We start from the raw sequence: 24,617 nt of genomic DNA, 5'->3' as shown, positions 1-24,617 counted from the left end.
TCGTGCGCCACCTGGACGCTGTCCAAAATCTGCCTCCCTTTGATGAAGGCACTCTGAGAGCGAGAGATCACAAGAGGTAGGACCTCTTTGAGTCTAGAGGCTAACACTTTAGCCAGAATTTTGTAGGTTGAGTTGATCAGACTGATCGGCCGAAAGTCCTTCAGTTCTTCAACGCCTTCTTTTTTGGCGACAAGAGCGATAAAGGTGGCATTCATCTCTTTGTGAAGGATACCTCTATGGAAGAATTCATTGAAGAAGTCTAGGAGATCTGGCCGAGAGGTTTCCCAAAAAGCCAAAAAGGGGGCGACTGGGAAACCGTCAGGGCTAGGACCTTTGTCTTTTCCGAGGTCCTTGATCAAGGCCAGGATTTCAGATTCAATAAACGGATGTTCCAGCCACCAGATCCAATTGTCTGTGATGGTTAGGAACTGAATATCCCCCATCTTGGGTTTGGAAGTGAGGGGAGTCTTGTAAAGATTTTGAAAAAAGGAGAGGATGGCCAATTCGATGTCAAGGGGTTGGTCCAAGACCCTGTTTCCATCCTTAATGATGGAGATGGAATTGTCCCTTCTTCGACATTTGGCTATCCTGTGAAAGAACCCCGTGTTGTGGTCCCCAGCGTGCAGCCATTTGACCCTAAATCTCTGGTACCAGTAAATCTCATCTTTCTTAAGGGCAGAGAAGTAATCTAGTTTATGTTGGGTTTGAAGCTGTGAATCTGAGATGGACAGAGGATGGGATTCTTCACCTAAGTCAAGGGCTTGGATAGCTGCTAAGTGTGTGTTCTTCAATTGGGAAAATTTTCCAGGGAGGGTTTTGCTCCAAGATTTGAGAGAAGCCTTCAAGAGTTGAATTTTGGTTTGAAGTTTGTAGCCTGCCCTCCCAGAAAGAAAGGCGACCACCACGCAGAGATGAAAGAAGAAAGAGAACCTTCTTCGAGCCAAGACAGCTCAAAGCGGAAGGGTCTTGGGCTACTTGCCACAGTTTGGGTGTCTAGGATGATCGGACAATGGTCAGAGGTGGGTTTTGGGAGGGCAGAGGCATGGGAGACTGGGAGGGCTTCGTCCCAATCCAGAGAGAAAAGGAACCCATCAAGTTTTGATAAGGAAGGTAGGCTACAGTGATCTGACCATGTATAAAGGTTACCTTGGAGAGGGATGTCTATGAGTTCATTTCGGGAGATAAAGTCTGAGAAATCCCGCATCCCTTCAGAGAAGTTGGAGTTCGAATTTCTCTCATGAGACCACCTTGTAATATTGAAGTCCCCCTCTAGGCACCATGAGGGGTGGGGGAGAGATACAACAAGATCCAGTTCATTCCAGAGGGTGGGTTTAAGGGCAATGGCATTGGGGCCATAAATAGCGGTAAATTTCCAGAGGAAGCCATCTGTAGATCTGGTTAAGAAGACTATGACAGAAAAATCCCCAACATGGGAGCTGATGAGGGCGTGCTCATATGGGTTCCAGATGACCCATATTCCCCCTAAGGCACCAGCAGTGTAGGGACACCCATTGACAGGGTCTACAACCCCAAACCTGGCGAACTAGCTGCAAAGAGGGATTGGGTTGCTTGGTTTCGGTGAGTGCCAGGATAGCAGGACAGTGCCTCACACTTAAGTCCCGAGAAGCATTACGTTTAAGGGTTTGTCCCAAACCCCTAACATTCCAAGAAAGAATCTTCATAAGGGAATGTGGGGAGTTTGGGTGGTGGCCAGTCTAGGGAACCTTCTGAGTGGAGGGTCCGAAGTTGTGGCCGAGTTCGGAGCAAAGGCAGGTGGCACCAAAGGGTTTTGACAGTTGTAGTTAATACCAGTGTAGAGGTTCATCACCTCTCTTTGACCTTCGAGTCTCCCCTTGAGCCCACTATTTGCATCCACCTAGAAGAAACTGAGGAGAGGCCCTTCCGGGCCTTCATGGGGAAAGCCCATAACCCTGAAGATTTCCTTCATGATGCCCCAGCCGCGGTCGACCACATTGATGTAATCAGAATCAACATATTGAGATGGGAAGGGGGTGGGGTTTGAAGAGGAGGATCCTGCATCAGAGAAAGTAGTGGGGGGGATGGTAACAAGAGGAAGAGGTGGCGAGGGGGAGGGGTAAAAGTCCATAGGGAGAAGGAGGCAGATTTCAGATGAAAAGGGTGGCAAGGTACAAAAATAAGTAAATTCAATAATAGTTTTTAATAACTTCTAATATAAAAAAATCCTTATTTACATCTATAATAAAGAATAATACATTATGTAATTTAGAATAAATAAATTACAAGATTTGTATTATTAATGTACAATTATAATATACTACATATTCATTCTAATATCCAAACTATTCATCTTAATAAAACAATATTCCATCAAACATGATCCAAAAAGAAAATAAAAAACACTTCTACAATATATGATTAAAAATATCGGCAGAAAATTAGATGTTATAACATTAAATAATAAATTTATTTAGAAAACCAATATTTCCCCTTCCAAATGGCAAATTTCTTCAACAAACAGCCCTTTTACAAATTCTAAATTGATGGAAAAAATCTCAGATGAATTTTTCAATCGCCAATCCTGTTGTTATAGCCATTTTACAATCATTTGCCTCCAAAGAACAACGAACACAGCTTTCTCTCTCATGATGATTGTAAAAACTATCTTGTTTTCTCTCTCTCGTGATGATTGTAAAATGCCTCTAAAAATCATTTTCCCACTAAACACGTTACAAGAGCATGGTTTTTTCTCAAGTTGATTTTTTCTCTCTGCATCTTAGAAATTTGAACACCCCTTCATTTCTCTTTTCGAATGTTTTAATGCCTTTCCTTTTAGTCCCACATCAGGCATTCGGAAGAATTAAGTGGGGGCATGGGCTTATAAAAAAACTGCTATCACATGCTCTCATGAAGGTGGGGAAACTTCAAATGTGCAGGTGAAAGCACGTGTTCCTACGGGACATGAGTGGCCACCCCTCACCAATAGAAAAAAATTAAAATTTGGAAAGTTTAGAAAATTATTTAAAGATAAGGGAGGGCGGGCCCCATCACCGCCTCTCACTTCAATAAAAAAATTCCAAATCTAAAAAGCCACATAAAGACAAGGGAGGGCCGGTCCCACCACCCCCTCTCCCTTAAACAAAAAAAATCAATTTTTTTAAACCGGTTCACATTAGAACCATCCGATTCACTGACAGAACCGGCCGATTCTGTTAGTGAACCCACTAGTTTAAAGAGGGAACCAGCCCATTCCTAATATTTTGTTGGATCTAGATTAGCCTGACCAATTCCCGATCCAAATCAGCCGGTTCCGATCTGGATCACCGATTTTAAAAACATTGGCTACTATGAAAGAGAAAAAAAGAATGGAACCACATCATGGCAAACTAGATGACATCAGATAATACACTTGCTATGCATGGAAAATGAAGCACTGCAAATTGATTTCACCAAGTATAAGAGCATGATTTATTGTATGGCTCAGTAGGTCATTCCCAATACTAGTATATCAATTTCTTACGCAATGAGATTGATTGGAAGGCTATACATCATCAATTGGCTCCTTGGCCTATTACCCTACACACCATATTTTGTGTGTCCGGCATGGAAAAGTTAAAGACACACCTAACAGTACTTCCAAGAAGTGTTGATGAGTGTCAAAATATAGATGTGTGGGTGTCTAACATGCCAAAACATGTCCAACACATGTGTATTCATCACATGGTATAAGGCTCACCTTTGACTCCAATCCCACTAATAGGGAAAGCCTTTTCCAAATATATGCCTTTTGTATAATCAAGAAGAACCAGTTTTATAAAATTTCTATCTTCAGATAGGGATTACTTAATTACAATCTTAATTTTGCTGACTCGAGAAGTCTTACAAGTATGCAATGTGAAACAAGAGTGCATGGGATTGTTTGTATGAAAAGCTTCTGAATGGTTTCAAATTTGGAGTGCACAACTCACAGTCCAACTGATAAAATTTCATGATAACTAAATAGTTTCTAGTATTGCCATTAAGCATTGTAGTGTCAATCCTATATCCAAGTCAAAGTTGTTGTATTGAGAGCAGGAGTTCATGAAAGGCTAAAAGATCCCTATGGTTGTGAATGTCGTCTATACAATGCATATGTTAGGGATAAAGATCCCCAAATATTAGGTGTCTCGGCTCCAACCGTTTGGGATCTCAATCCCAGCCCTTTGTGGTGATGCACTCCCAAAATGATTGGTGTTAACCTGACTAAAAAACTTTAAATCGGGGCATGTTGGAGAAACATGGAGTGCAATTAGGGTTTACGAAGAAAGAAGATGATAAATGCCCCAAGGCCAAGTGGGGTGTTACGAAATGCAGCCTTTCAAGCCTTGTCTCAATAACTCTCATAGTGGTTGAATAGCGAAACCACAGTATTCTATGAATGAAATCCCAAGTGACGGATGTAGTAAAACTACATAAAATATGATATTAAGTGATAATAAGGTGAAATTCCCAAGAAGTTAGAAGTAAAATCCAGGTTAATACGATAGGACTATCCCCAATGTGGGTTAAGTATAGTACTTGTTAAAAGTTTATCCATTGAATGCACTAAGCAAATCAGCAGTAGAAAGCCTCATGCTTCCCAAGGTTAGCACTAAACCTAACATGGCACAAATGGTGGGAGTTGTAAGTAGATACATGGCAAATCGTACCCCATGGTCATTGGATCACTATAAGTAGATATTTGTTATTTGAAGGGAACTTGTAATGTTGGTAGCTGGATAGTGCAATGGATTTTGAAAGTTGCTAGGTATTCTAATGGGGATTTTGCAGGTGACATGGATAAAAGGTCTACTGCTAGGTATGTTTTTTCTTTGGCAGGTGGAGTAGTTGACTATCGAGGTCATAGTCCCTGGTGGCTTTGTCTTTGCAGAGGCACCAACTAAAGCAGCAATTTGGCTAAACATGTTACATTGAGAATTATGAGTTGTACAAGAAGGGATACCATGTCGTTGTGATAGCCAAAGTGCCTAGTATTTTGCAAGAATCCAACTCTCATTGATAAAACTTAAGCATATTGATATCCTACATCACTTTTTCATGATGTGGTAGATGATGGACAATTTTATTATAGAAAATCCATATTGATATCCAACGGATATCAATGTAGATAATCAATATAGATTAAAATTCATATCTAACGAATATCAATTTTATTACGGAAAATCCATATGGATATCCAATACATATGTTTTCGCAGCCCTACATTCGAGAGAACTTAGGTGTGGCTCCAATAGGCAGAGAAAGTAGACTTAAATGGGCTGACCATGTGCAGCACAAACCCAGTACGGCACTTGTTTGGAGGTGCAAGTTGGTTCAAGTTGAAGGCTTAAAATGGGCAAAGGGTAGGCCCAAAAGGATATGGTTGGCAGTAATGAGAAAAGATATCGGGACTTATGGCCTCACTAAGAGTATAGTCCTTGATAAAGCGGAATGGCGGACCCGGATTCGTATGGCCGATCCCAAACTGTTGGGAAAAGGCTCTAATGATGATGATAATGATGTTGACTGAACCCATTGAAAAGGGAAAGTTCACTTCCTACGAACGGTTTTTTTTTTTTTTTTTTTTTTTTTTTTGAGAAAGTACTTCCTACAAAAGTTCCTTTAGGATTGAGGTTATTTGGTGATTGGTAACTATTGCACAAGGATTTCTTGAAGCAAATTAGTCAGAATGACAACATGTCTTAAAGTGGGAGAATATTACGGTAAAGTCAAGTTTCCATTATTTAGGGAACTTGATATTATGGATAATCACCTCCTTTTCTAATATTATGGAGATCCTACTCTTGTCGAGTTTTAATCGATGATGATCTGGAAAAAGTCAGGTGATTCAATGAGAGAGAGAACCATTCTAAAACCTAGAAGGAGGGGATAGAGGTTTCTTCGTGTGGGTGTCTTTTTTTGGTTTCTTTATATGGAGGCTGCTATAGACAGATAGATAGTAAATATATGTGAGGTTTCTAGATGTAACCAATTGCCGACTTAAATACTAGTGTTTTGCACTTTTTTCTGCACAATTTTTATTTCCTTTTATTTTCACCAAACGTGGTTTTTTAACCTATGCTATTAACTGCTAGGAGATAACATGCCAATATGTCATTGTTAACACATTTTGTCTAGTTTTCCAGTTTCAATGGTAGCTGGCGTTTGGGGAGCCATATGTATGTGAGGTGATTGGGCTCATTCTTGGGATTTCAACTTCATGGATCATACAATATGTCGGGGGTAGAAATTTTACAAAGAAAGTAAATGTAAACCCCTTGGGATTTGGACAGAGAAGGCCATATTTCATGGGCTTCCTGTAGGGCGCAATGAACTCGTTTCCATCACCATCACCACGAGTTCTGGGCCATTGAATTGGATGGATTATGAGGATAGATTCTCAAATCATTTCATGTTTCTATTCATTCCTCGTTTGCACTTTAGGACCTGCATACAATAAAATAAGCTGCAGAAGCGGAGGAAATGCATCTTTGAGAATCTAGTATAAATGTAAACTTGTATACAGCCATTAAGAACAACGCTAACAAAAGATATTACACAACTGTTGGCAGTCAATCACAGAGAACATCGAGAAATATAACATTATACGAATGAGAGAGAATAATTTTGTTATAAAAGCATATAATTGGAAGGATTTGGAAAGAGAGAGAGTAAGAGAGATCGCAACCTCTTCGAGGAACTGCTGGTCGAGCTTGTCGGCAATCCTGATGGAAGTGAGGACGGTGATGGCGATGAGAGAGAGAGGGAACACAAACGCAAATATGAGAATGGTGCTGCTGGGAGGACCCCCACCTGCTCTTGGCACAACCAACACTCCTTTTTTAGTCTCCACTCTCCTCCTACTCGTTGCTGATAATTGCCAAGGAGAGCACCCAATTCCCTCAACATAGCGTCGTTGGGGCGGGAAGTACGGGGAATGCCTGAAGAGAATGTTGTTGCAACAAAAGACTGGGTTTAGCGATGGTCTGGTATGGGACACAGTGTCCATCACTTCCCTAGGATAGGATGGAATTTTTTCAGAGACAGAGAGTGAGAGAGGGGTATCGCATGGCTTTAGAGAGATTTAGTTTTTCCACATGTTTTCCTTTCTCTGCACTCCAACCACGGAAGTAGCTCTATCTCTCCCCATAAATTAAATTTGGAGAATGATTTAAACATTAATTAAAGGTAAACTTAAAATATTTATAAAATTATAATAATATTTTAAAGAACAATTGTTTCATGCGGCTTAGATCGAATTTATATAACATGCAGTCCAGAGATATAAAGCATCCATCTTAAAGACTAAATGTTCTTTAAAACTTAGGATCAAATTATTTAAAATATATATTTATTGTCAAGCCCACTAACCGTATCCTAGTTTAAAAGTTAGTATCGTAAAATTTTATTTTAGAATAAATTATCAAAATATATATATATAGTACTTTTATCCTAGAGTAAAAATTTCAAATTTATTCATCATGAATATGATAAAAATACCCTTAGTGTTTAATAATATTTACATGCGTAAAACATAAATTAAAAAAAAAAAAACAACAACTTAAAGAAACATGTAGTTAGTAAATCTATTATTCACAACTCACTCTAATATTAACTTTTTATAAATTAAAAGGTTGTGAATTATAAATTCTCCCTATATATATAAAAAAATTAAATTAAATTTCAAATACAAAATGGGATCGTGACCGTCAGATCGGCCCAGATTCAATTTGGGTTTATATATTCATATGAGCTAGTAGGCTAATCCCAGCATTTATATATATATATATATATAACGCCTATAGGAGAAAATGAATAGTAATTTTGCCTACGTTCATCACCGTCTAAAGTTCATCGTACGGTCACGATTATTCGGTAGTTTTTCTTTTTTTATTTATTTTTCTATAAATTAGAATGACCTGAAATTTGAAACGTGTGTTCATAAAAAATAGATGAATCTACGAAAAATATCAAAAAAATATTTTACATGAAAAAAATGATCAAAATACCCCCGAAAAGTTTCGGGAGTATTTTGGTCAATTTTGTTTTTATAAAGTATTTTTTTTATATTTTTATTACGTGCACCTCACTAATATCTACATACGCTTCAAATTTCTGATCATTCTAATTTGTAAAAAAATAAAATAAAAAATAAAACACTATCAAACAATTGTAACCATGCAATGAACTTTTGACAGCGAAGAAGGTAGGCGAAATCACTATTCGTTTTCGTCTATACGTATTGAAAAAAGTTTATATAAGGTCGTATCCTTAAAATGTCAAATTACAGATGCACCTCAAAATCCATTAGAAAATGTTGTTTTAATATTGAAAAAACCTCTAATTAGTCATCTCAACATCAAGACGTATGAATATGAAAATATATATATATATATATATATATATATATATATTGAGTCTAAAAAATAGTACATCTTGCAAAACTTTATCTAGACCGTCCATTTTCAAAACTTTCATATGTTTATATATCTACTTGATTTTCACATTCATTGGAGTTTAAAATTTTATAATTAGATATAAAAATCGATTTTGAGATAATGCTAATAATATTTTCGCCAAAATGACATGTTAAATTCCCACCATGTGGCATTTTGACAATAATTCCCAAAAAGGTGCCCATGAATAGTTTATTCTAAACTCGAAAAATCAGGACATTCAAACAACGCTTGAAGTGATCCATAGAGAGAGAAGGGGGGAAGGGGAGAGAGATGCAATGTTGAATCTCCCCCGAAAAATTCACATCTTCTCTTTTATCATATATCATCTCAAAAAAAAATTGGGGGATTTCTGTTCCCTAGATTTATACGATTCGTCCAATTCTTTTTTTATCTGGGCTTCTATTTGCACCCGCCAGTCTGATTTTCTACGCACTTGTGCATTTTTGGAAAAGAAAATTAATAGCAAGAAAAACATTTTTTCATTGAGCCCAAGTCAACCGTTTCCAAGACAAAATCACAGCGCATTTGACGCCAAAGTTAAGGATCTCAAATTTTCAAATTCCTCTCCCTAACATAATTGCTGCAGAAGTGGGATGCGAACCAATGGTAATTGCAGTACTACTGTAATGGTAATTGCAGTAGTACAATCAGACAAAGATCAAAATGAAAATTCAATGCAGATCTTCGCCGCTTCCATAAGGTAAGAACATGAGGGCCACAATATGTCAAAACCTAAACTAAGAAATAGAAAGTGAAAAACAAGAAAGGGAAAGATTATTAAATAAAAGTTCTTATATCTTACAAGCCTTTATCATGGATTCAAATCTAACCATAGTATGACGTCCAATCAACTGCAAGACAGCACATACTTCGCATTTTCAAGAAGCAACTCGAGAAAGCTTCTGAGACGGCATGCAACCTTCTTCCCAAAGGCAGCTCAACAAAACTTTGAAGATGTTTTTGCAGCCCCATAACTGACCTCCTTTTGGAACACTCCAACCATGGGCATCCCATCACTCCCGTCACTCCCAACCCTCCACGAGCGGTCTTTCCTCCTAGCAGGCTTCATGTGAAGTTTATGAGAAGCCCTCTGGGGAGCTGCCTTCTTCTCTTTCGCAGTACCACTAAAAGAGCCATCGAAAGAGTCAAGCTCCTTCAACACATGCTCAATATCATCAACATCATTGGAAGGTGGTGCATTTTGGTCCTCTATTGTGCTGCATGAAGAGATGTGAAAACCATCTTCCCTATCAAAAGAAAGATACGTACCATTGGGGTTTCCATTTTCCTCACCAAGTGTCGAGGAAACAGGATGATGGTCCAGAGGCATCTCATAGTGCGGTAGCTTCCCGTCAATGTAATCTTTCAATATCTGTCTTGCCGCCCTTGTTTCATCGGGCAATCCCCTAGAACCAACATAACCACGAGACATACAGTAAGCCCCCAACAACTCCGAAGCCAAAGGTGGCCTAGACTGTGGCTCGTATGCCTTTGGTTTCGGTAAGGCAATGTTATACACATCCTGGAGCACAGCTCGAGGGACACGATTCGCGACGACCTGCACAGCACCTCTGTGCTCGGTCATGCGGTCGATGGGCAAAACACCCGAAGCGATCATCTCATATCTAGAACTAGAAAAAGAAGGGAACACCAAGCCAGGGCAGTCACAGATGACGAGCTTATCAGAAAGTATAAAAGTCTGGAAATGCTTTGTCTTTCCGGGGGTTGATGTAACCCCTGTGCGTTTTTCACCAACTAGTGCATTGATTGTTGAGCTTTTCCCAACATTTGGATAACCCACAAAACCAACGGTGACATGCTTAGAATCAGGAAAACCCACCAAATTGCCCTTTGGAGAGTGAGTTTCAAGTGATTCCTCGGCATCCCCGATCCTTGCAGTTACAATAGCCTCTGCTTCAGATTGTAAGCGAGCCAAAAGCTCTTCTTTGCTGTACACCTTCGCATTTGCATTTTGGTCATGATGATCCCAATCACCACTTAAAACTTCACCTTGGAGAGCAGCTGATGCAGCTTTAGCAGACCAGAATATAAATGGTATATCATGCGTATGGAAGTATTTTGCCCAGCTTTCTCTGTAGAAAAAGACCCAATCAGAAAAACCATACTGTGACAAATTAAGCATGCATAGCATAATTAAAAACAGGAATTTTAACCTGACAAACCATACTGTGACAAATTAAGCACGCATAGTATAATTAAGAACAGGAATTTTAACCTGACATCAGATGGTAACAGATCTGCCTTGTTGACAAGCAGTAATGTTCTTTTGTGTTTGTCAATCTCCTGCACGTAAGCCTGGAATTTGCAAAAAATGAGTAAAGATGCCTGAAATGCTCATACTAAGTGATGGAAGATACCACTTCAGTTATGCATGCAACTGATCAATTCTCTAAACTCCATCCACTAAATAGAACAATAAGAAAAACTGCGTACTTGCCACAGATACACCTGAAATAGTAGTGACTATACTTTTAGAAAGTAAAAACTTTTATATGATGACATGATTGGCACATTAGGACCAGAGTGTGTGCCTGGATAATCAGATAGGCCACATAAGAATGATTCGTAATACTTAACTATTTTTCATCAAAGCATGAATATAAACATCTCTCTTTCATTCACATGGTATCCATCTTGGTCGTGTCATACATTCCCTAACAAACTATTGGGCAGTATGTGATGGAAAAGGTAGGTACTTAGGGTATCCTGTTGGAGTGGAGCATCCACTTTAGAGATGCACATAAAAGAACTGCAAGCTCGCAGAGGAGATTAGAGGGAAGGGCTTGCAGGTCTGTGGTGCATGATTGCCTCAGCCCAGGCGGCACACGGTGGACTCGAATCTTTCTCCCTGCCACATCATGTTGAGACCCTTACAGGGTTGGAGTAACTGTCACAAGCAGAGAGGTAGCAGGACTAAGGAAGGATAGGAACATAAAAGAGGAAGATTCTGGAATAATCACTTCCCAGAGTTGTTTCTTTTTAGTCTCTTTTCATTTTTGAACCATATTCCTTGTGACTTCAAAATAATAAAGATAAAAACATGATATAAACAAAAAAAAGGCGACCACAATACCATATTCAAGTTCAACAAACAAAAAGGCACTCTAACACTACAAAGTATTCCAGAGATCAACACTAATTTTTTTTGTAAAAGCCAGCAAGATAGTATCCATAATGCATAGTGCTTCATCGAGGAATCATACCTCAAGATCGGGACATCGATAAAATAATGGATCCCGAGCATCAACAACCATCACTACCTGCCAAGAACACAATAATGTCATTGAATTTCATTGAAATTGCAGAAGAATAAACATAGATAGTTAGAGAAGGCAGGAACTACGTCATGCTGTAACAAACAAAAAGTACAACACAAGCAGATCAGATAGTCGTCTTTTTACAAGGACAGGGAGGAAATAATACCAACTGTCAGAAAACAATAGCTTAATTGGCAATAGGCGTCTAGGTTACATCCTGTCATGAAATAATTAGAGGTCTTGATTAGAAAGTTGTATAGAGCAATGGGCACATTTCTTTATTCATTGCTGTGTACAAATTTTACCTGTAACTGTACCCAATTCTAATCTTCTTATAACAAGAATGTATATGTTTCCCTATAAGTATCATCACTTATCTCAAAAATAACACATGCTTGCAAGCTCTCTTAGTATGCATGACAAGGACATACATGTTTCTTTTAATAAAAATACCATTTTATTCTTCTGCAACCCTGATTGCATGCAAACACTGACGTTCTTTGACATGACAACATCCTTCCAAGTTAAAACCAAAGTTTAAAATGATGTGGGACTCAACATAACACCAAGCCAATGGCAACTGATTCAGCCAATTCCCAGTCAAGTTGCATTATTTAAAGCTCTGAACAACGCCAACTATACTGAGGCCCGTATGGGTTAATCTTCATCCGAATAAACAATCAAGATCATGATATATTGTTTCCTCCTTTGTGCATACGATGATCTTTTTAAAAAAAATATAAAAATTTGAACAAAGAACAAGAAAGTACAACATGGCCCAAGAGAAAGGGACTAGTGAAGCTATGGTGTCTTGGGTGGCTTTGATTCTGAAAGGGGCATTTTGGGTCTTTTTTTCTTTTTCTTTGAAAAATGAAATCCTCATTCGTTTCTTTTCTATTGCATCTTTTGAATTGCGTCATTTTGTATTGGTTTTATTGGAGACTTGGAGTAGTTTTATTTGAGACTTGGAGTTCATGACTATGATTGTATGACTCACGAACTATGGAATATGGAGTACGGATACTACTACACTATGGACTTGTTCATCACTATTTCAGTGTCTGTATTTTAAGTGATTTTGGATTTTGGATATTACTTAATTGTTAGTTAGTTAATAAATAATACTTATTATAATATTAGTAGTTAGTTTAATACCTAAACTAGATTTAACAATTTACATTTAACATCATCGTCAAAGCCTTTTCCAAACTAATTGGGGTCGGCTATACAAATCTTGGTCCACCATTCTGCTCTATTAAGGGTCATATCATCAATGAGACCATAAGTCCTTATATCTTTTCTTACTACTTCCAACAATGTCATTTTAGGCCTACCTCTTGCCCTTTTTGAGCCTTCCACTTGAACTAACTCGCACCTCCTAACATATGTTGTATTGGATATGCACCACACATGGCCAGCCCACCAAAGTCTACTCTCTCTTATTTTATCGCATGTTGGTGCCACACCTAAATTTTCTTGAATGTAATAATTCATAAATCTAATGTATACTACATGTTATAATTTATATTTAACATATTGTATACATTATTACAAATCAAATCAGTTCGTACTCACATATTTAAGATTTATGAATTATTACAAATCAAAACAATTCGTACTCAATTATTCAAAATTTTCAATGATCTGAATGTCTTTCCACATTCATGCACATATATTTGCATAAAATATTTAGTTAGAATATTTACAAAATGAATAAAAATATACATATTTGACACATATCTGCATATGTGAATTTGGATGATACATATATGTGTATATCTTTAACCTTAAGGCACCTGAGGTTCTGGTTGGCTCCCTAGGTGCTGTCTGCGCTAGAACCCCCGGGGGCCTAGATTAAGACAAGGGCAGTCAAGCTTTTCTATGTAAAATATAATGTTTTTAAACTGATAGAGTAAGTGTATAAAATGCTCCTGCTGGAGCAAGATTGAAATGAAGGCTAGTGCATATTAAATTGGTCAACCATAGCCTTCGAAGCAATATCCGAAAGGCACGTTGCTTTATATATAGAAGATTAAATTTTTTTTTTTTTTCTGCAAACAAATGAAAAAATTGAAACACTAAACACAGTAACATGCATTCAAATCATTTTTGCATAAATAGCACATGAATAAATCAAACCACTACTAGCTTAAAATCTTCCCTGAATAAAGTCATCAAGTAGGGAAAGTCAAAGTGAAAGAAAAACAACCATTTGAAGAGGAAACAAAGTATATACCAGGTCGCTTCGCTCTAGCACACGCCAAAGTTGCCTCCAAATATCCAAATTCTTCTCAAAAGGGGTGAGGACAAGCTTCTCATTCTCCTCAAGTCTGAAGTAATACAGAACCACATCATAATCTTCAGTCCAATGGAAATAAAAGGCCGATACCCCATTGAACCATATCGAAATGGAAATATGAACACAAACCCAATTGAGAAACAACTGATCTTTTTTAAATCTATAAAGTGCCAACAAATTTAGGTATCAAAAGCTTACCATCCTTAAAAATCCTTACATATGTTTTAGAGATGAATCTTCAAGGTTCAAATGATTTAACCCAACTTTCTCCAGGCAATGAAATAATCATCTAAACCTTTCATAGTTATTTGAGCAATTTTATGCTTCATTTGTAATGGTAACATATCTTGACAATTCACAAAAATCTAAATCCACCAGACAAGGAAACATATTATTAAATTGTATCTCAACAGTAATCCTATATGGGTATCCAAGACTTCTATCAATGAAGAAGATGTCTCTCAACCAAGGAGTAGGCAAAAAACTCCAACATAGTACTTCCATATATGGGTTTTGTTAGGGCACTCCTACACAAGGAATATTTCCTAAATATACTCAACATTTTTTAACACTCAATACCCTTGCCTTGTAATACAAATTTTTTGAGCAAGTGCATTTTTCGTCATTAGGAGGGATAGAATAGATATTTCTATAAGAAACTAATGGCATTCTATTAGTGGTTAAAATTTATTAATGCTTTATGTGGGTGAAGTCACACCTCATGTGGATGATGTTATTCTCCACCATACTTAAAAAATGTTTTTCTTTCTATCCAAATTTTCTATTTTACCCTAATCTATCTATATATATATATATATATATATATATATATATAAACAAAAAAGTTACTACATTATGGGGTAAGGGCATCAAGTGTCCAAAAATGTTGAGTACATTAAAGAAATACTCCATGTATATATATGTGTGTGTGTGTGTGCGCACCCAAAAGAACATGGTTGGAAGTAGTGAGAAAAGATCTAAGGACTTGTGGCCTCACTAAAAGTATGGTCCTTGATAGAGTAGAATGGCCGACCAGGATTTGCACAATCGACCCCAAAAAGTTGGAAAAAGGCTATGATGATGATGATGATGATATGTATCTATGTGCATATGTACATACACACATGCACTCGAGGGCGCGCACACACAGACATAAATATTATACATAATATATATATAAAGGCGCACCTCAAAACCCCTCCTGTAAAGGTTGCACCAACACTAGAAAACCCTCCAATTAATCATTTGGACCTCAAGATGTGTGGATATGGTAAAAAAGAGTTTCAAATCCTAAAAAATGTGCATCTTGTAATATATTGTTTGAACCATCCATTTTCAAGTGTTTATAGATATGCTCGAGCTACACCATTTTTAGAGTTTTAAATTTCATAATTAGGGGTGAAAACAAATTTTCAGCCCATCACAGGGGTTTTCGACATCGAAATTGCATCTTCCAACAGGGTTTGAAGGTGCACCCTTTCATTGTTGAATGTTAACATCTTATATAAACACATACTCTGTATGTGTGTGTATGTGTGTGTGTGTGGTGATTATGTCCCTTTTAAGGATAATGCTTGGGGTAGACAAATAAATCAAGAGAATCCATAGGTGATTTCCTTATACATAAGTCCCATGCGGTTAGATAGGAGGATGCTGGCAAGCCAAAGACAAAAATCTTGTGGGTTCGACATTTAGTTCCATAAACTAGACCTTTCTAAGGAAGTCGAACTGGTGTTTGAGGAGAAATATTCCTTGCACTTGGGTTTTGTAGGGAAAACATGTTGCATTACAGACTCAGTTTGGCACTTTTCAGTATCCTAATCCAGAGAACTTGCTAATACTTGAGCGAGTCTCTAAGAGACTAGAATAAGTCCAGAAGTGCAGTCTAGATACTCATCCAATACTAGGGACGTTCATCAAGATTTAAAACACAGGTTGTGAGTATAATGACTGAGGAATCAGATATAAGAAGGCATAGCAGAATTATGAGGGCATAGAATGGGATTTGTTCTATACCAGCAAAACTTAAATGCAATACTTTGTCCTTGATTGGAGATGAGAGTAGAGATATGGTTTGACAAGTAGTACAGGTGAGAAGCATTGACCACTTGTTTCCACCTCTATCCATCTTAGCTATGTACTTGAGATATTGATTACGTATTTCTAGGAGAGGAGAGAGAGAGCTGCCTGGAACTCTCACTTCCAGTTTCAGAACACCGCTCAACCCCTTATGAACAGTGTGAGCTTTAACAGAGGAAGTTATATATCAAGCTTTACTCAAGTGGGCATATAGATAATATTTCGAGGTCAGTAAAGTAAGACGGATTACATGAATTCTTTCTTTCTCTCAAGGATTTGGTGAGAGGTATCTTAGCGGCATGAATCATAAAAAGATTTCTTAAATGTGATTGTGCGGTTGGCTAGGTATTTAGACTCATTGAAGAATGCCAACACAACTGAATGATATCTCTGGAACTATGCCACTTTTAACAATATGCACAAACAAAGAAAAATGAAAAGTGATTTGGTTCAGATGATGATTTTTTTTTTTTTTTTTTGAAATAGATTGCGACAATGAAATAAATATTTCCCTTCAGAAAAGAATATTTAGAGGTTAAAACTTTAAATCATGAGGAACAGAAACATTCCCGTCAGAACCTAGAGAGAATATAAATCTGTAGGAGTGGTATTAGTTTGCCTGAATTGACACATTAGGTGGTGGTTCAGACAAAAAGCATTTATGAATACTACAAACGCATTACCAAAAAATAAACAAGAAGATAGTAAAGAAGGAAATCAAAAGTTACATGAGATTGCTAATGACAAAGCTAAGTTCAAATAGAGCTAATTAAGCTAACTCTAAGAAACAAACAGTGAAGCAGACCTTGCAAGGCTTCTACGCCAAGTTAAAAAGGACTGTTTTTCATTGGCATCAAGCTCATCCACCGACATGCTTGGATTCCAGGGTGGCCTGCACAACATGAATACAGTTATAAATAGAGTGCTGCAAACGAATGAAGAAAATGATGCAAAAGACCGAGGCAACTGTAAGAATTATCCACTTAAAATTGATTTCTATATGGAATGGATGAATTACATAAGCAACTGTGTTATTATAAACAGAACTACATTATGGACCAGGAATCCATCAATAAATCACTAATGCTTTTGTACTATGTAGAACCAACCAAGTACACACTCTAGTTCATTTGTTCATCTTACTTTCCATATCTCATTTTTAAACCAGTTATGTATTTATGATCTAATAACCATGTTGCTATGAAAGGCTACCAATACAAAGAAAAAATACAAACAAGCAATGCCTTTGCTTATGAACAAAGCATTAAAACCACAATGCTCAGCCATTGTATCATATGATACATTCTGTAAAGTAGTCAAAAAATTATGCAGTCTCATCACAAGTGTAAATGCCCTGACCTGCTTAGTGGCAGATGGAAGCATCAAGGAAACAAAAAGAAATCAAGAAAACTAAAGCACACATGTAGCATTCTCCCCAAGGAACATACTGTATGCCAATTCCCTCAAACAAAACAGCTATCTAAAATTTTCGGACCTACATGAGGATCACTAGATCATTATTTTAAAAAAATAATAAAGAAAAATAAAATTTTGAGATCTTAAACACTTAGATCTAACTCTCAAAAAAAATGGACTCTCTATTCAATCTCATGACGATATATTTTGGGGCGCTACACAGTCCATTTTTTTTCCTTTTGGGACATTGATCACTAAGTGCAAGGAGGTTTACATCCCCAAAAATTGGGCTCTAAAATACTTCTAGCATGGTTTGACCCAGGAGCAAATGGACAGTATGTTTTGGTGGGAGCAGGAAATCATATGGGAAAACTAAATGATTTGAAAAATGAAAAGAAATTTGAAATCAATATGTTAGTAATTTAGCTAGATTTCCACAAAAGAATGCAAAATCTGGCAACTCCTTAAAATTAAATCAATTTTATTTTTATTTTGTGCTTGATAACGCCATACAATCACATAGTACTAACCATCGATATTTTGAGATTCTTCACCATTTTACCTAGAAGATTTAGAAGGGTAGGATGGAAAGGATATTCAAAGATATGGAAATAAAAGAAATTTTACCCTAGGGAGGCATCAAGGGTTATGCTAATGGAGTCTTCTAAAAGCTACTCGAGTTAGACATCAAGGGAATACAATAGCTCTCTAAAGGTGAACAGTTCTCTCGCGGATAACCCATGGATACTGATGCTGTATTGTGGACTCTCTTGGAAAGCCAAGGATATTGATGTCCTATTGTTGACTTAATTAATATTTGAGAAGCTATAATTGGTAGAACAAAGTTTTACTGTGAGAGCAGGTAATGTTGATGGATCAATTAGTCATGTCTCCATGGATAATTCCAAGGATTTGTCAGTTTTATCTCTCTCTTTCTTTCAATAGATAGTTGTTGCCATCAATATGGTCATCCTTAACTTGCCAATCCCAACGTGCATCTAGTGACGAAAAAGAATACTTGGACTTGTGATAAGCAAATCACCTTAGTGGACCAAGAAATCAGATATAAAATTGGCATTATCCATATGGCTCTTGCTTCTACAACAGCATTAAAATGCATATCCCCGGTAAATAACGTTCAAGTCCTACCAAGGTTGCTCTACTAAATCACCCACCTCAGACAACCCAGCTACTCCCAGGAACTACAGCCAAATATGAGGTTTGGACATAAGGTGGCACAGTTCACAGCCCCAGTTAGTGACACTGTAAACGACCAGCTTTCATTCATGTATAAGGTCCTCTGTAAACACCTTTGGCGATATGGCAACCCACATGGTCACATAATCCCTAATGTTTTCCTTAAGTCAAAAGCAATCCATATGGGTACCTTTCAGGATTTTGCTGTTTCTTTCTTTTCTATATTATCCCAAAACACAGACAGGAAACAGATCTTCCGCGGAGGTGACATATGAGACCTTTTACTGATTCAGAGATGACAAAGGAAACCTCTATTAAGTCAGGAATCGCCATGTTCTAAATGAATAGGGACAATACAGAAGAAAATGGTCTATGGGAACCAAAACATTTGGCATCTACCACCTTCATCTCTGGACGAGATCCTTGTTAGTGCCCGACCAACCAAGTATTAGCATTGCAACAACAAAATGGACATGTCCATGCTGACTTTTGAAACAAAGCACAGCTACACCAGGTTAAAAAGTTGCCAAGAGAAAGAAAAAAAAAAAAAAAAAAACGAGTCAAGCATGTCAAGATATCAAGCACATTATAGAAATAGAAACAAACACGAAATGTGGATCATACATTATGATTGTCCTTATGCAAATGACATAGACCAAAAGCAGTTAAATATAAAAATTATTTTGAAAGACTGAGAGATGTGCACCTGCGAGGAACTCTAAGATTGCTTCTATACAAAGCCTCCTCTTTTTGTTGCTCTCTCCTTTCATCCCCAGTCAAATTGCCATTCTCAGAATTTAAATCACTGAAAGTATTTTGGTTTGGTATCAGTACAGACCTTTCTTATATAACTATCTTAGCAGATATCCCAGCGAAAGAAAAGAGAATTCATCACAATAACCTTTTACTAATTATATATTATGAGTAAGAAAACATGATGACAGCCAGTACAAAGCATTGCCAAGACATATACATGCACAGAATCACAAAAAAACGGTAATCTGAATGATATATATTATTAATCTTCATAGAATCAACATAATAAATGTGTACTTGCATACAGAAGCAACATACATTTAGGTTTGTGTATGCTCTCAAAAAAATAAAAGAGAGAGAGAAAGAGACTTTCCACGCATAAACATTCATCAAATGTTCATCCGGATCACCCACACATTCACATCAAGCACCTAACCTGATCCAGTAAGCTTTACCTTGAAGCATGCTTGCTTGCCAAGGAAGTATGAAAAGGTGCTCATGAATGCATACTTATAGATTGCACGAGCACCAAAAACATACAAAGAATAGGATCCACTTAACATGCACTTTGGCAAACCCTACATCATCGGAGAAGAATGTACAGCCTTATTGGACATGTTAGGAGAAGACAAAAGGAGACAGGAGGCTAATTCTCCTTTCACAATGATAAGCAGCTTCTTTCAATAGTTTGTTGTGGCAAAAGCATCACAGGAAACCTTATGCATCAAAATTTGGTATACTGTATACACTTGGTAAAGAGAATGCAACCAATCAGGAGGAAATCATGTAACCACTTTGCATGCAAATCAGGAGGAAATCATGCAACCACTTTGCATGTATATCAAATAACAAGCATCAAAATAAAGAGACAATAATTGTCCTAACATTAGATTTAGGCCACAAAACATGTTACTGCTTGTATTGTTGTGCATGGAACACACTAAAGGATTCATAGATTTTGAATCGAAATTCACAACATCAATCATTTCTGAAAAGTGATCTGGTAGCTATTAAAGGAGCGAATTTGTTAACTCACAGATTGATGAGGAGGTCGGGGTCGGGATTAGCGGAAGAAAATATGCGGCCAGCCTCTTCTGCCTGCTCAATCACAGCCTCGATATCCTTGATGTCTGTAACCGACTCCAAAGGCAATTGCTTGTTCTGCCTCCTATTGAAGGTGCCCTTCTCTTTGGATTGTTGAATCAAATGGTTATGGTGCTTCACTAGGGCCCTCCCAATACCTGACTTCCCACTGTGGTTCTTAGACATGATGATGATATGCTCCTTCAAACACACAGTTTCAAGTTTTTTAGTGTAAAATAACTTAAAGAGATGAAAATCTCTTCAATTTTATTTTTCTAGTATAAAACAATTTAAAGAGATGAGAATCTCTTTAAATTTATGTCGATGATGAGATTCAAGGAATAAGAATCGATTATGCTGTTGATGAGATGAGAATCAAAAAACAAGCAAACACACAATTAGCAAATATTGGAAGGAGAGATAATACAAAAGCTTTTTATAGTCACTATATGCAGAGCAATCAAGTATTCTATTAATCACCACAAAGGCATAGAATGGGAATGTCTCCCCTTTCTTCCAATTTCGCAATAAGCTTAGTGAAAGCCCAATGATAATGATAATAACGACAACAACAATAGCAACAACAACAACAACAACAACAACAAAGTAGGAAACCCCATTACAACTAGTTCTCCAAGTGTTTGCTTAAAAAAATTATTGTTCAAAATAGTTCGAGTTGGTTAATATGCTTTTTGGATTGATCAGAAAAAATATTGCAGAGGCAAGATGATAAAATTCCTTTTGATATTTGATTTTCTCTATTTCTACCTTTTTTTTCTTCAAATAGTGACTGAATCCAATTTTGAGAGAACTGCAGAATGATTGTTCTAATTAATCAATCGAAGGAGGGTTCAAGTATAAAAATCATGGTTTTTCTTATTTTCATTGAGAGCACATGAAGTCATACCTGATTATTGATTTGTTTCACTGAGTCTTGAGTCTGAGTTCGAGAGAGAAAACCTACTACGCAAAAATCGTGCCCACAATAAAAGGATGGCTTGAAGTTCGTTTTCGGCCCTAAACATCAAATTTCGTGTTTGGTTGGTAGGAAAATATTTTCACGTGAAAAAGGTGTTACTCTAACGCACATTGGGCTTAGGGTTTATGATTTACTCTTGCGCATACTGCGTACGCGATAAATATACATAATGAAAAAAATTTCCATTACCAATTCATGTGAAAATAGGACCCCATCTCTAGTCACACATAGAGTCGCCCATTTTATCAAATATAATTAATTATGCTAAAATACCCACACGAATGTATTTACCGTGAGAAGCATGCTTGACTAAAAAATTTCCTCTAAATTATTTGCACATGTAAATTTTTTGTATGAAGATATTTTCATGTCAAACCTTCATGCGTACCAAACGACCCCTAAAAATTTTACAGGGCTCATTGAGTAGATTAATAAACACTTAAAAATCTTGATAAACCACTTGAGAATCTTGAAATAAATGGACCCAATAACTTGTTACAAAATGTATTATTTTTATAATTCTAAATTCTTTTCTTTCTTGTTATTTAAGGTCAATATCTTCAATTAGAACACTTTTTTCTACTGAATTTAGAAGTGCGCCTTTATTATATAGTTTAAGGTTACACCTTTAGAAGTGTGCCTTTATTCTATAGTATAAGGATGTAATTTTTATTTTATTTTTAGTTTGATGTAAAATGAGACAAAGATATTCCTCCTAAGGCCTATGAATTTTTACTCTGAAGTTTTATTTATTTTTCTATCTTCTATTCATGAATAGATAAGGGGCCTTCTTCCCTACGCAAAAAAAAAAAAAAACATATTTTGGTGTGTTAAAAAACCCATTATCTTTAACTATGTTTAAAACCTATTATCCTTAATTATGTTTCAAACAATTGGGATCTTATCACTTCATACCCTACCAATCATTTAGTCCAAGTAAGCCATCCAAGCATAGTATTCTTTCTCATCTCTTTCATGACAAGAACTATTTATATTGGAGGGGTTTGAAAAGATAGTTCTGACCTCTCACCTATTTCCCATCCTCAAAGGAAAAAAAAAAGAAAAAAAAGTCTATCTTCTCTCTCTTTCTCTTACTTTTCTCTAAGAAATTTGACTTTGGCTCTTTCACCTCTTTCTTATTCTCTCCCTAATTAAAAACATGGACACGGTTTCTATGAGTCCGCGGACTCAAATATGGGCCCCTTAATAATTTGTTTTTAAAATTAATTTTAATTTTTAGGAAATATATAATACATATAGATTATTAATCTATAAAAATAAATAAATTTAAAAAACTAAAAATGATAATTATTTAAGAAAATATTTGAACTGTTGTCTGCCCTTTTACTTTTTCTATAGAGGACTATCATTTATGGTGTAGATCTACACTTTTTTTTATTGGTTGATGTAGATCTCCCAGCTCGCATAGTAACAGGTGCAGGTGCACCAAACAATTCTCCTAAAAACAAAACAAAACAAAAAAATTAAGAGAAACATTGTTCTTCTATCTGTCCCTCCCTCTGTTTGTGATTCAATTCCTTTTATTTCTTTTGTATCAAAATACCAAAAACAGGTTCAGTCCTTTGTTATTGTGAGTTCTTGTTTGTTTTCTTTTATCAAAAAATAAAAAATCAACAAAAACAGTTCATGTATCCCCTCTCTCCCTGTATTGGTATGAGAGCTATGATACCAATGATGAAGTCCGACAACTTAATTATTCGATCAATGGAAATCTAGTCGTAGATGGAGAATGGCCAGAAAAATGGCTTATTCTTACACCACCCTTGAATAGCTGGAATCAGAAAATCCCACTTAAAAGTAGATAGCTATTTGTTGCCACATAATATAAATTTTCACATAACCTTTTTTTTTTTTTTTTAAATGATGAGCATTCATTTAAATTTTCACATAACCTAGAATGATGGAGTTTGTCAACTCAGATTATTTGCTGAAAGACATATTTCTTCCATAAAAAACCAATTGAAAGATATCCAGAAAAATCTGAACCGATATGGCCGGTTTCTGTTTTAGCCAGTTTTGGTGACCGATCGGGTATTTAAAAAATAAAATAATGGTACAAAAATGATTGTGACCTTCATGTACAAAAGATAAATGGTCTCTTTGTTGACAATCCTTTACTAATTTATCATAGCAACGCAATCAAAACAGACTTTAACATTCCCAACCGAACGTAACTAAAAAAAAGATACCATCCCTGAACTTTCAAGTCGTATTTGATAAGTAGGAATTTCTAGAAGTGGGAATTAAATGTCCCACCTCCATGTTTGAAATTAAATGGAAGGGCAGATTTCCACGGCTTTTTTTTAGCGTTAAAATGGCTTCATTTTTGGAAGACCTCCCTTCCATGATGGAGGAAGGGCAGTCTTCTATAGTTTGTGGGAGACTCCCACCCACTCCCAAAAACTCCACATATCAAACACACCCTCATGGAAGAGCAGTCTTCTATAGTTTGTGGGAGACTCCCACCCACTCCCAAAAACTCCACATATCAAACGCACCCTCAGTTACGACTTATGAGTGGAGGTGGCCGGAAATAACTAAATCAGACAAAATAAATTAAGATAACTTCGGAGCTTCACAATTATCTCCAAAAAAAACCTTGGAATACCTCTGAATGGACAAAAAATAAAAAGATTATGGTACCGTAATGAGGTACTTCAATATGTTTTCTTTTGTCTCATAAGAATTACAGCTTCAGTTCCTGTGGAAAAGAACAAACTTGACAGAATGCTACATTAACCAATAATTCAGGTTCCATTTGAGGTAGAAGCCAAAAAAGACCACAAGGGTGAATGTACTAGGACACCTCCATTTTATTCTTTTTTTATCTTCCTTCTAATTTTCTCCTCATAAAATATAATGGTGTATATCCCATTATGTTTAAAACATTCAATAAATAAAAAAATGTTATGTCTAATCCATCATATACCATAACATTTTTTTACCTGTCTTATCCATCATATACCATAACATTTTTTTACCCGTCTTATCCATCGTATACCCAATTACCAGGTATATGCTGCTACTTTTGGGAGAGAAACTTCACAAAAACA

General features: G+C 36.6%; 1 protein-coding gene across 2 annotated transcripts; it reads right to left on the bottom strand.

Moving 5' to 3' along the window:
• Nucleotides 1–9,120: 9,120 nt before the first annotated feature.
• On the bottom strand, nt 9,121–21,542 carry LOC18427422 (GTPase LSG1-1). Of its 2 annotated transcripts, none has more exons than XM_088854545.1 (8): nt 21,333–21,542; nt 20,518–20,765; nt 19,432–19,530; nt 16,918–17,004; nt 13,971–14,064; nt 11,681–11,737; nt 10,693–10,772; nt 9,121–10,549 (listed from the first exon to the last, which is right to left on the bottom strand). In XM_088854545.1, the coding sequence occupies exons 2-8, from the start codon at nt 20,748–20,750 to the stop codon at nt 9,394–9,396; spliced, it is 1,806 nt and encodes a 601-aa protein (XP_088710671.1). In that variant the 5' UTR covers nt 20,751–20,765; nt 21,333–21,542; the 3' UTR covers nt 9,121–9,393. The 2 variants fall into 2 exon arrangements, with proteins under 2 accessions (XP_088710671.1, XP_006836535.1); XM_006836472.4 differs by having other exon boundaries at nt 21,472–21,542.
• Nucleotides 21,543–24,617: the final 3,075 nt, after the last annotated feature.

Source organism: Amborella trichopoda, chromosome 12, assembly GCF_054954075.1.
Source record: "Amborella trichopoda isolate Santa Cruz 75 chromosome 12, AtrichopodaSantaCruz75HAP2 v2.0, whole genome shotgun sequence".
Classification (NCBI taxonomy): Eukaryota; Viridiplantae; Streptophyta; class Magnoliopsida; order Amborellales; family Amborellaceae; genus Amborella; species Amborella trichopoda.
The sequence above is the reverse complement of the archived record's forward strand: the minus strand, read 5'-3'. Positions and strand labels throughout refer to the sequence as shown.

Bases quoted from the DNA above. Each gene is read 5' to 3' on its own strand.
- LOC18427422 (XM_088854545.1), bottom strand. From the start codon at position 20,750: ATGTCTAAGAACCACAGTGGGAAGTCAGGTATTGGGAGGGCCCTAGTG. The intron at 19,531-20,517 runs GTGAGTTAACAA...AAATACTTTCAG, and splicing joins CCCGACCTCCTCATCAATCT to TGATTTAAATTCTGAGAATG. The intron at 10,773-11,680 runs GTATGATTCCTC...TGCAAATTCCAG, and splicing joins ATCGATGTCCCGATCTTGAG to GCTTACGTGCAGGAGATTGA.